A 13621-nucleotide genomic window follows, 5' to 3' on the forward strand; every position below is an offset into this window, starting at 1 on the left:
TAACAACACAGTCACACACCATAGGAGATGAATCACACTAGGAAAGCTTCTAATTCTAGTGAAATGTAGATCAAATGCTCTTTGACCAGCAAGTCTCTTTTCTTTTGTTTATACAACTGCATTAAAGAAAATGACAATTTTAACTTCAATATTGCTTTTGCTTTTTTTTCTTTCACAAGGTCATCTCTGTACTCTCCCCACAGGTCATTTTGTCCTTCTCTCCAGTCGGTTCCACTCTACGAGTTCGAGCTCGGAGGTTCCCAGCCATAGTTAACTGCACAGCTATTGACTGGTTTCACGAGTGGCCGCAGGAGGCCTTGCAATCTGTCAGCAGGAGGTTCATTCAAGAAACAGAGGGGATTGAGGTAAGAAATACTTGCTTGTCAGTCAGACAAAAACTAACTGTTCCTAAAAAAAAATTCAATTGGAAACAGATTTAGAAGCATTTGATTTTTGCCCTCTGATATTTAAAGATATCAGCTGTATTACAAAAGACAACTTTCAAGCCTCTATCAATTTATATCACTGAATAACATGCCCTGCATATACTGATATACAGCAACATGTTTAACTGCTCATGGACAACATATTTCTAAGTACAAAGTATTTAGCCATAATCGTGTAAATAATGTAAAATCCCCTATAGTGAGATAACTACTAAGCTTTGTATTTAACCTTTTTGTAAGTGTTAAGGTTGCTTGAGCTTAGAAAAAAAGTGTTTTGTTTTCTTAAAAATGAAAAGTTTAAATTAAGTCTTCAGTTGAGGCCTAGATTACGAGTGGAGCACAAAATTGTGCTCAACTAAGTAATACCACCAAACGCAAATGTGCGCTGGTTTACAAGTCAGGCGCAGTGCCTGAATGTCTTTCACTCACGAGAGCGGGCTTCCATAGGCTCCAATGCCTTGAGACACGGCAAGCCACCTAGCGTGGGGGTAATTTACACAATATTGGGCAGCAAATTAAAAATATATATGTATATTCACATATTAACACATAAATATATATAAGCATATCTATATATATTTACAGTAGAAACACAGTCCCCACAGACCGCAGTGTAAAAGCACTTTCAGTGCCCCTTTGTTTTTCTAACACCCCGCATAGCCTCACTTTAATCCCTTATAAATGCTTTGTGCAGTGTTTTAATAAAAAAAATAAAAAAATGCTTATTTTTTTATTAAAAGAAACTGTCCACATTATTAGGGGGGCAATTGGGTCCTCTGACCTCTGGTTAATTGTGCAAAGTGAAACTGCAAGCTCACGGGAGAATTAACCAGCCACTTGTAATGGCTGTGTATTTAAAGTGTACCCGTAAACGGGCAAATTTGCCCCTTTTCAGGCGCACATTAAAATAGCGCTCCACTTGTAATCTAGCCCTAAATGAGTTACTTTATAGATAAACAAATTTGCTGGGAATCCTTTTTATTGATCTGATATTTTATATAAAAAATACAGCTGAATATAATTTTGGTAGAAGATATTTGTTTTTTAAAGTGTATCGCAAGCATTGCAACTCTGAAGCAAAAAATAAATTTGCAGACTACTACTTCTGACCAGTATTCTGCTCACAAGCAGAAATACTTGCAGCTTCAATGCAGGACTTTACCTATGTCTTTATCCATATACTTAACTATTGTCAGCAATGTAAGTTTTGTTTTAATCTGTCAGTTTAAGGCATGTAATCGGTGCATGCAAGTTATTTTAATAATTGATAATAATAAGAACGCTTTTTCTTGGTTGGACCCAAAGCGCTTTACATATGGTACATTTACACAAGAGGGATAGAAGTAAGACCTTTCATTCCGGAAACGCTTGTAAGCTGGTAGGTCTTGAGTCTGTTTAAAAATATCCATGAAGCCATAAAGTGACTTATTCATTGTGCTGGAGAGAGTGCTCCATAGAGATTTTTTTATTAATTCTTGGCACATTTAGCTTCTAGGCATATTATGCTGGTTGAAGACTGTGACATAAGGCACCAGTAATTCTTTAAGATAGCTTGGTCTCTGATAGCTTTGTAGGATAGATGAACTAGCAACCGGTGCAGGTAGTGCAGGATGGGTGTCACATGGCAAAAGTTGACTGACCATTTTGCAGACTCATCTATACCAGGAGAGCAGCAAGACATTTATTGACTGTTTCAATTGGAATGTTTGAGTTTGGCTTGAAGAAGATGTATATTTGTGTGTCATCTGCGTAACAGTGATAACTTAAGCCAGGTTGTCTTATGATATTTCCCACTGGAACTACTTACACTACAAATCACATGGGAGGTAAGATGAGCCCTGTGGGACTCCAAGTGCCAATGGGACAAGTGCAAAGGAGCATACTCTTGCTTCCATACAATTAACCTGTTATATATATATATAATAGCTCATTCCGGTCATACCTACTTAATATTAGGTCTTGCATGCTGCTTAGTCATTTTATTTATGCTCTTACCCCCCCCCCCCCCACCCATATTCTAAAAGAACTCTGGTATTTGCAAATTATAACCAGAGACTTAAAGGGACACTGAACCCAAATTTTTTCTTTCGTGATTCAGATAGAGCATGCAATTTTAAGCAACTTTCTAATTTACTCCTGTTATCAATTTTTCTTCGTTCTCTTCCTATCGTTATTTGAAAAAGAAGGCATCTAAGTTTTTTGGGGGGTTTCAGAACTCTGGACAGCACTTTTTTTATTGGTGGATGAATTTATCCACCAATCAGCAAGGACAACCTAGGTTGTTAACCAAAAATGGGCCGGCATCTAAACTTACATTCTTGCATTTCAAATAAAGATAGAGAGAACGAAGAAAATTTGATAATAGGAGTAAATTAGAAAGTTGCTTAAAATGTCATGCTCTATCTGAATCTCAAAAGAAAAAAATTGGGTTCAGTGTCCCTTTAAGTGTGGTTTCCCTTGCAATTTACCGCAATAATTTTTATATACTCTAATATATTATATATTATATATATTTATACTTTTAAACCCACTACTTTAATATGTTACAATATAAACTACTAAAAAAAATGGGTTACTGTGCTATATTGTTCCTAGATTGAATCTCCCTACAGTTATATTTCCGTATGATGTGGTCAGTTGTAACATTGGTAGAGTTTGGGTGTCGCTGGGATCTGGCACCAACCCAAGGGCCCTGAGTGGAATCAGGTTCACGGCATTCCCTACTAGACCATGGCCTTTAATAGTATCTTTATGTAAGTTTATTCTACACAGAAATATATAGTGTTTAATTTGGTCACTGGCCATATGCCATATGACGTTTGTCAGCTTATCTCAGTTTTGCACCTTTTTTTTTTAAACCGTTTTTATTGAGGTTTTATATAATACACCAGAAATAAAAGAGCAAAGTTTGTCCCACATACAATAAATGAACATACATTAGTTTTTCAGGCACAAAAAAATAAAAATTATCAAAGCTCACAGGTATATGTGTGTTTTTTGTATCACAATATAATGGTCAAATAATAGCCAGGTATGCAATTGAACAGTGTCTACCTGTTTATGAAGACTATTTAGATTAGACATGCTTTATAACAATAGATGCCTAAAACATAAATAACCATTGAAAAGAAAACTGGACAAACATAGTTGAAACCTCATTTTTCTTTTAAAATGAGAATGTAAAGTAACTACTGCGACGGCCGCTTTGAATGTGAATGGTATGGCAAATGGTAGTTACTTAGGGCAATTATATAAATGTATAAATGTACGGTAAGATAAATGTTGCAAAATATTAAGGGAAGGGGTTCAGCGGGCAAACGCCACTCATATAATAGGGGAAGCGGAGGAAAAGGGAGGAGGGCGTGTCCTAGTCCAAAAATTGAGAGAGAGATATTTTCCGGTAAGTAGGCTGGCTAAGGTTAGATCAGGATAAATAGATATCACAGACCCTATTATATTTAATAAAGGAATGTCAATGTATACGAGGATCCATACTTATGTCTCACAAAAGTTACGTCGGTGTACCAATATTCTCTTTAGTTATGGGATATGTGAAGCTGTTTACTTCCTGCATGTAAACTTAGGCTTATAGAATATCTAGAGGGAGTAATATTAAATACAAGCTTACTAGCGCAGTGTAATATACGTGTGTCATATAGGCTGAGTATCTAGAGGAGGTAAAATAAGACTCCAATATACTAGCGTAGTGTGTATAAATGTTTTATGAGGACTAAAGATCCAGAGGAGGTTATAGAAAACACAGACCTGCTAGCGCAGTTTGGGATACATGTATTATAAGAGCTAAATGTCTAGAGGAGGTAATATATAGTGCAGACATACTGGCGTGGTATAATATACATGTTTCAGGAACGCTAAATATTTAGAGGCGGTGATATAAGTCAGGGATATAAAGGCGTAGTAAGATATACACATGTCATGAGAACTAAATATCTAGAGAAGGCAATAGTGATCAGATCTTGAAAGAAGGCCAGTTTGATGTAGAGGTGGGGTAGGTGGTGCTATCTCCAAGTGTTAATCTAGGTATCTGCCTCAATAACAGTTAGATATTACTGATAGTAAATAAGATATTTGAGTAGCGCGGCACCGTAATGTGCACTACAGAGGTTAATGCTGTTATATATGCTTGTACTACATTACTATACTATCTCAAGGAACATCAGGGGTGCATGGAAGGTATCTAGTGCAAAGACATATTTATAAAAGTCAAATCCTGCTGTGTAAATGAAAAGTGGCCCATATCTCCTGGGAATTGTACTTCGCAATTACATTGCGTAGATCTCGCCTGTCGGAAACTCAAGATAGAACTGCATTGTTCAGGATACCACCTAAGCTTTAATATATATGTACAAAAAATACTAGGTTTAACATAAAAGGTTGCTAACCTCCTATATTTACTAATGTGACCTCTAGCAAGGGTGAGCTTCTATTAAGTCCCACATAGAGAAAAAGATGATCCTTAAATACACATGAAGTCAGGGATTTACATATAGTGAGGTGCTGCGGTTTTGTTGCCCGCAGTCAGAGGATGGAATTTGATCTTGTAACTAAAGCACTTAGCCTAGGGTTTATTTAGGACATAATAAGCTAAGACAGGGAATACTAAAGCATTATTCCCCCCCCCTATACAAACAAAGACTTAAACTCTAAAAGGTATAGACATTAACAACTATAGTAAAAACTGTATATATTAATTACTAAGAAAAACTGTACTCAGCTGAAAAATTAAACATAAAAGTCTCCATAGATGGCAACATCTCTGTGGGGACAAGAGAAGTGTCAGGTTCCACTGCGATATGTGGAAGTGTCCCCATTTATGAATAGCTGCCTTCAACCTACCCCAATTTTACGGCTCCAGCGGGTCTGTAATTGGTATCCCATCCCAGACCATATCAGACAGCTCATAATCTCTGAATAGGAGCGGAGACTCTTAGTGAGGGGATGCTCTTGAATATCCATTGCTTGCTTAGTCATAGTGGAGTGGCGAAGAACTTCTGAAAATTGAAGGTCGCAGCCTTGCTGCGTGGATCCACTCTGCACAATGCTCCGACCTAAGAAACCTGTGTGTGAGCTCAAGGGAAATGCACCAGAGGGAGCCAGCTTCAGAAGTGGCCTTTCCACTGTGATCTGAACCAGATCCCTCTAACTTCCAGGCGGTCTGCAGGTAGGTCTCGGGGCCCAATGATCTACTCCGTAGGGGAAGAGGAGAGGGCATCAACGACATCTTGTTCCCACAGGGGTTCCTCTCACTCGTAAGGCTGTATCTCTTGCGGGTCGGCTGTAATTCTCGTAGGCAAGGTTAGTAACGGGCGAAGTGATCCCTCTGGCAAGAACTCTGGAACACATATGCTATTAGCACTTTTTTCCTTTAGCACTATGTCTTGATGCTGCATCACTGACTCCATCTTTACATCTAGTCTGCCTGCATTCTTAGTTAGAATGGGATCTTCCCAGGTAGAAGACGACTGTAGAAGCTGAGTCAGGCTATGGAAGCTGTTAGTAATTTTCCCCTCGAGTTCCATTAAAAGGGCCTTTATTGCAAAGTGAAAGTCCTCCATTATGTTTGTAACAGGTCAGATCCGGAGCGGTTATTCTTGGATGGCCAGTATAAATATTAAAGTAGCTGTGAGAGCTCTGCTGTGAGAAATATCGATATCAGAGTAATCCTTAGAAAATCCTCTATATCTTAATAGATTTTCAGTAGCTGGATGGTTTATCGTTGCATTAATTTTGTATTGGAAAGTAAGTCCATTAGGCAGAGCTCCCAGAAAAACTACCATCCACGACCATGATCCGGACACGCCTCCAGTTTTGTGCCTTTTAATACTAGATGTATTACAATTGGTCTCTCATTTCTTCTTATTTTGCATTTACAGATGTTGAACAACTCTTCTAATAAAATGGTCAATAATACTATATTTTGACTTACCTCTACTTATAATAGCTGTAGGACATTTATTATTATTATTTTGTTGCTATTACTTATATAATTCATACGCTTTATATTTATTATCCTTTTCTGTATCCTCATCCAAAAGAAATATGTTTAGATTGTCAGAAGCCCAAGTGTGGCTTCAACTAATTATAGCAGAAATACAGTTAAATTTATGGAAAAAAGGTTTAGTATTTTTCATGTGAGTTACCAAGAGCAATTTAGTGCACTGTGCAGTGAAGTGGCATTTCAATTGTATGAGTTTTGCTATTTGTGTGTCCAACAAAAATGCCAATCTGCTTCTTTTAACTTTATCTGTGATGTAACAGATACGATTGAGCTTTTCTGTTGATGCAACATACCTCTATTTTTGTTTACGTATGCCAAATGGTGTATTGCTTGTGTACTGTACAATGTACTAAACCTCAATAAAAATTATAAAAAAAAATAAATAATAATCCATATGGTCAATTAGTAGTGTAGAAACAGTCTTCAAAAACTAAACTGAGGTGTAAAAAGCATCTATTGTAGCCCCATATAAATAGACTGCTACTCACTAGCTGTAAGTTCCCTTAGGCAAATTGAAACAATCGTAGTCTGGTTAAAACATCACAACTGGATCTGGAAAGATGGGATAGCCAGAAGTTCAAATAAGCAGTTCAGCAATTCCGTCGTCTTGTTCACTCCATATAGGTGAAGTGTCTAGTGCGGTAATTCTATCAAACAGTCTTTTGGCTGGGAGTCTCTCTGTAATGCTGGAGATGCAGAAGCCTCATAGGAATAGTAAACTCCTTTACGCGTTTCATCCTGTAACGTCAGGACTTTCTCAAGCATGATGGTTAGTCGGGCCTCCCAATTTACTAGTACTTATTTAAGATCATTGGTCGTTTTTTTCTTGATCTAACTTTATTTCACACCTCACCTGATTAGAAAATTACTGTTAAAAATTAGCAAAAACCTAAAGATAGGAATGGGCTACTAAAAGTGCATAGTGGACATATGAGACAGTGGAAGGAAAACATCCCACTGGGACAATTTCAGCTCATTAAATGCAATTGTACAAACACAAAAGTGTATGAAGAAGAAGCCAAGGTACTTACATTTTTTTGGAGAAAGGGTACAGTATTTGCTTGTTACACAAAACAAAAAGGATTTATCACATGAACAGGGAAGACCTAACCCATTTTTTCATGTAACTGCATGTAATAGACACTACTATAAAGAAGAGTATGCACAGATACTGACATAAAATCCAGTATAAATCTTTTTAAAAACTTACTTAGAAGCTCACAGTTTAGCACTGTTGATGAGGTAGTCTGGGACACCCATTGAAAGGGGCTGGATAAACAAAAAGAGCAGACACTCCCCAACTCCTTCCTTCCCAGCATAGGAAAAGACAGATAACATTAACAGGAGCTTGCAGGAGTCTGTAAACAGGAGTATACATCTGGCACTGTGGTGATTTGTCAGGAAAAATCAGCACAATGTTCTTAAAAAATAAGCAAAATTATACATTTTTATAAAAACACTACCAGATGGGCTATACAAATGGATCATCTAGAAAACATTTATGCAAAGAAAAATCTAGTCTACAATGTCCCATTAAGAACTATTGAACAGCCAATAGGATTTTAGCAGCTCTAATTTCTATTGGCTGATTCAAAATTTTCAGCTAATAGGAATGCAAGGGACGCCATATTGGATCGTGTACCTTGCATTGAAGATTTAGTTTACGGCGGTGACCGTATGAAGAGGATGCTCAACGCCAGATGTCTTCAGGATGGACCCACTCTGCCGGGATCAAGATAGAAGATGCCGCCTGGATGAAGATTGAAGAGGCCGCCGGGATGAATATTGAAGAGGCCGCCTGGATGAAGACTTCTCGCCGCCTGGATGAGGACTTCTCCACCGGGATGAAGATCGTTCAAGCGGGACTTCAAAAACTGTAAGTGTTTTTTTTTTTTTAAGGGTTTTTTGGGTGGGTTTGATTTTTAGATTAGGGTTTGGGCAGTAAAAGAGCTAAATTGCCCTGATATCTTTAGGGCAATGCCCTACAAAAGGCCCTTTTAAGGGACATTGGGAGTTTATTCTAGATTAGGTTTGTTATTTTGGGGTGAGTTTTTTTAATGGGTATTAGAATAGGAATAATTTTTATTATTTTAGATAATTTGTTTGTTATTTTGTGTAATATATTTTTTTAGGGGGTGTTTGTTTTTTGGTAGCAAAAGAGCTGTTCAACTTAGGTCAATGCCATACTAAAGGGTCCTTTTAAGGGCCCCCTAAAGGCCCTTTTAAGGGCCCTTGGTAGTTTATTTTAGATTCAGCTTTTTTATTTTGGGGTGGGTGTTTTTTTATAGGTTATTAGAATAGGAATAATTTTATTTCGGGATATTTTTTGTTGTTGTAATGGTAGTTTTTTTTATGTTTTGTAATGGTAGGTTTTTTATTTTTTGTAATGGTAGGAATTAGTGTAAGGTAGCTTAGGTTTTATTTGTCAGGTAATTTTGTATTTATTTTAACTAGGTAGTTAGTAAATAGTTAATAACTATTTACTAACTAGTCTACCTAGTTAAAATAAATACAAACTTACCTGTGAAATAAAAATTAAACCTAAGCTAGCTACAATATAACTATTAGTTATATTGTAGCTAGCTTAGGTTTTATTTCTACAGGTAAGTTTGTTTTTAGTTTTAAATAGGTATTATTTAGTTAATAATTGTAACTTTAATTTAGCTCTATTTTAATTATGTTAAAGTTAGGGGATGTTAGGTTTAGGGTTATGTTAGGGTTAGGATTAGGTTTAGGGGTTAATATAGTTTAATTTAGTTTGTTGCAATGTGGGGGTCTGGCGGGTTAGGGGTTAATAGGTTTATTTATTTAATAATTGTAAGTTTAATTTAGCTCTATTTTTATTATGTTAAAGTTAGGGGGTGTTAGGGCTAGGGGTTAATAGTTTAATTTAGGCTGTTACAATGTGGGGGCTGGCAGTTTAGGGGTTAATATCTTTATTTAGGGTAGTGATGTGGTAGGCCTAAGGTTTAGGGGTTAATAGCTTTATTTAGTTGTGGCAATGTCAGGGAGCGGCGGAATAGGGGTTAATACATTTATTATAGTGTGGGCGATGTTGGGGTGCGGCGGAATAGGGGTTAATAACTTTAGTATATTGGCGGCGATATCAGGAGCGGCAGATTAGGGGTTAATACCGTTATTTAGGTGGCAGCGATATCAGGAGTGTCAGATTAGGGGTTAATAACTGTAGACAGGCGATGTCGGGAGCAGCAGATTAGGGTTGTTTAGACATAGGATTAAACCGTATTTTCTATTTCCACATATACTTCAATGGGGCTGCGTTACGGAGCTTTTCTTTCCGCAATCTCAGGTGTTAGGTTTTTTTCTGACCCGCTCTCCCCATTGATGTCTATGGGGGAAGCGTGCATGAGCACGTCAAATTAGCGCTTGTTTTTGGTGCGGTATGGAGCTTTAAAACCCCATATCGCCTGCACAAGCCTGTTTTTTTAAAACTTGTAATGGCAGCGCTATAGGGGATTAAATAACGCCACTTTTGTTGCATTCGTTAATTTCCCTATAGCGCTCAAAACTCGTAATCTAGGTGTAAATGTTTTGTAGGTGATCCATTTATATAGCCTATACAGCTGTATAGTTTTGCTTATTTTTAAATAACATTGTGCTGATTTTCAGACCCCTAACCAAGCCCAAAAGTTTTAGGAGAATACTGATGTATACCTACTCCAGCTTGCTCCTGTTTGTGTAAAGAGTCTTTTCATATGCAGAGGAAGGGGGAGGGGGGGAATGTCTGCTTTTATTTTTGCTATAGAATCACTTTCAGTGGGTGTTCCAGCTAATCGTTTTAACAGTTCTAAACTGGGAGCTACTAAGTAAGTTTTTAAACTGCTTTATGCTGGATTTTTAGATCAGTATCTGTGCATATTATTATTTAGTGTCTATTACATGCAATTAAATGAAAAATGGTGTATACTGTCCCTTTAAGGTGGCTTGGCATTGATTCAACTTGGTTACTATTGCAAAGAATAATTGCTTATCATGATTGTTGATGCAAAATTTATAATCCATCTTTTAAAAGCCAGTGACACAATAGAAGCTTAGAGAGAAAGGGAAAAGTAAACAAAAGCTTGCATAAATTGCCTTAAAGTATTACCCCAAGCCTCCCTGGGAGAAAGTGGAACAAACACATTTTTTAGATGTATTTTACAATAAAAGGCTGCAAAACAAATAGATAATGAATGTATATTGCAATAATGTTTCACTTGCAATAATGAAACATTTTATGTGTTGTTGAAATGTCAAGTTTAACCGCTTAACGACCAACGTCGTACACTGTATGACGTTAGGCGTTATGCCCTTAAAGGGACAGTATACTATAAAATAGTTTTCCCCTTAATGTGTTTCCAATTACTTTTTTTACCAGCTGCAGAGTATAAAATGTATGAGATTTGCTTTTCTAAGGCTTATTTGTGTATATGAATTAGCTGATTTTGTGTTTTGAAGCCACAACCTAATAAAATGGGTTTAACTTGTAGGTATAATCAGAGCTTGTTACTTTATCACATTGTGTACATATACCTGATTCTTTGTCTTATATCTGTCCATAAACCAATCACCAATACTTGGAGAGAACAAAGAAAAGAAAATTAACATTTTATGACCTTATCTCTTCTATAACCCACTGGGAGTGTAATTTCTTCTACTGGCTGTGTTAACACAGCATGGCCTCGAGACCAAAAAAAGGATGGGTGGGGATACCACAGGCTAAATAAACTATTTCATTTGCCAATATAAGGGAAATGGAAATACTTGTAAACAATTTAATACACTCCAGCAGGTAAAGTGGATCATTCGGAACAAATTAAAGAGGAGAATATTTTTGAGTAAACAGTCCTTGGCTTCTCTCTGCCGCGACCTCGCTCAAAAGAGCGAGATTGTGCTATTTCTGCATGCCCCCCGAGTGGGGCACTGTAGAAATAGATGTGCAGAGTTGTCCATGCAGAGAGGGCCGGTGGTGCCGATCGTTGGTGGGTGGGAGCAATTGCAGGGAGGCGGGTGGGAGGCCCATCGCTGGCAAACTTCCATCCAGCTGTGTGGAAACACTCGCCGGTGCGTGCAGGAGCACGCACGGTGGGTGGGGGATGTGTTTGTGCGCATGTGTGCACGGGCGCGCCCGCAATCTCCTCATATGTGCATAAAAATGTAATGGGAGAGGGTGATGGGAGGGGAAAAAATGTTGGGAAATGGATCTGGGAGGGGGTAGGGTATAGAGCAGGGGGGGCAGCTACACTACAGAAAAAAATATATAGATAAAAAATTTGGGCACAATTTATTGAAAAGCAGGTACTGGCAGACAGCTGCCAGTACCCAAAATGGCAGAAAATAGTGAGAGGGGGGAGGGTTAGAGAGCTCTTTGTGGGGGATCAGGGAGGTTGGGGTCTAAGGGGGGATCCTACACAGCAGAATGTATTAAAAAAAAAAAAATATATATATATATATATATATATATATATATATATATATATATAGAAAAAGCCTTTTATTTTAGTACTGGCAGACTTTCTGCCAGTACTTAAGATGGTGGGGACAACTGAGGGGTGGGGGAGGGAAGAGTGCTGTTTGAGAGGGATCAGGGGGGTGGAATGTGTCAGGTGGGAGGCTAAAGCTAAAATTAACCCTACAGGCTCCCTAATTAACCCCTTCACTGCTGGGCATAATAAACGTGTGGTGTGCAGTGGCATTTAGCAGCCTTCTAATTACCAAAAAGCAACGCCAAAGCCATATATGTCTGCTATTTCTGAACAAAGGGAATCCCAGAGAAGCATTTGCAACCATTTGTGCCATAATTGCACTAACTGTTTGTAAATAATTTTAGTGAGAAACCTAAAGTTTGTGAAAAAGTGAACGATTTTTTTTTTATTTGATCGCATTTGGCAGTGAAATGGTGGCATGAAATATACCAAAATGTGCCCAGATCAATACTTTGGGTTGTCTACTAAAAAAAATATATACATTTGAAGGGATATTCAGGGATTCCTGACAGATATCAGTGTCCCAATGTAACTATTGCTAATTTTGAAAAAAAATGGTTTGGAAATAGCCAAGTGCTACTTGTACTTATTGCCCTATAACTTGCAAAGAACATGTAAACATTGAGCATTTATAAACTCAGGACAAAATTTAGAAACTATTTAGCATGGGTGTTTTTTGGTGGTTGTAGATGTGTAACAGATTTTGAGGGTCAAAGTTAGAAAAAGTGTGGGTTTTATTCCATCATATTTTATAAAAATTTTTTTATAGTAAATTATAAGATATGATGAAATGATGGCATCTTTAGAAAGTCCATTTAATGGCGAGAAAAACAATATATAATATGTGTGGGTACAGTAAATGAGCAAGAGGAAAATTACAGCTAAACAAAAACACTGCAGAAATGTAAAAATAGCCCTGGTCCTTAAGGGAAGGAAATTGAAAAATGGCCTTGTCCCTAAGGGGTTAAAGGGACAGTCTAGTCAAAATTAAACTTTCATGATTCAGATAGGGAATACAATTTTAAACAACTTTCCAATTCACTTTTATTATTAAATTGTCTTTGTTCTCTCATATGCTAATTGCTAAGCCCTTAAAGGCCACCCCTTATTTCAATGCATTTGGTAGTTTTTCTCTGCTATAGGGTGCTAGTTCATGTGTGCCATACAGATAACATTGTGACCACGCCCGTGGAGTTACAAATGAGAGAGCACTGATTGGCTAAATGTAAGTCTGTCAAAAGGGAACAGTCTAATAGATACAAGGTAATCAAAGAGGAAAAAAGTATATTTCTATAACAGTGTTGGTTATGCAAAACTGGGGAATGGGTAATAAAGGAATGATCTATCTTTAAAAACAATGACAATTCTGGTGTAGACTGTCCCTTTAACCCCTTGAGTGATAACGACGGCTCAGAGCCGTCGGTAGCACTCAACCACCTTTTGAGCAATCTGGGGGCTCCCACCGACTCCACCCCGGTGATCAGGCCTGTATAGTGACAGGCATTGCCAGGGTTTCCCGTTACGTGTGGTGACGTCACCGTGCAATGACGTGATGACGTCACCGCGCAACTTTATTTAAAATTAACAATACAAAGTATAGGGAAAGGGGGCATGCTGCTTAAAAGCCTGTATCTCAGACATCTAAGCAGCTACAGACCCCCAAGACCCAC

General features: G+C 37.7%; 1 protein-coding gene across 1 annotated transcript in view; it reads left to right on the forward strand.

The window, feature by feature from the left end:
* DNAH11 (dynein axonemal heavy chain 11) overlaps positions 1-13621 on the forward strand; it is an 851888-nt gene that overhangs the window by 519308 nt on the left and 318959 nt on the right. Inside the window, 1 exon segment of the mRNA XM_053715724.1 lies at positions 204-365. Coding sequence (XP_053571699.1) covers positions 204-365 — 162 coding nt within the window.

This window comes from Bombina bombina, chromosome 5, assembly GCF_027579735.1.
Source record: "Bombina bombina isolate aBomBom1 chromosome 5, aBomBom1.pri, whole genome shotgun sequence".
Lineage (NCBI taxonomy): Eukaryota > Metazoa > Chordata > Amphibia > Anura > Bombinatoridae > Bombina > Bombina bombina.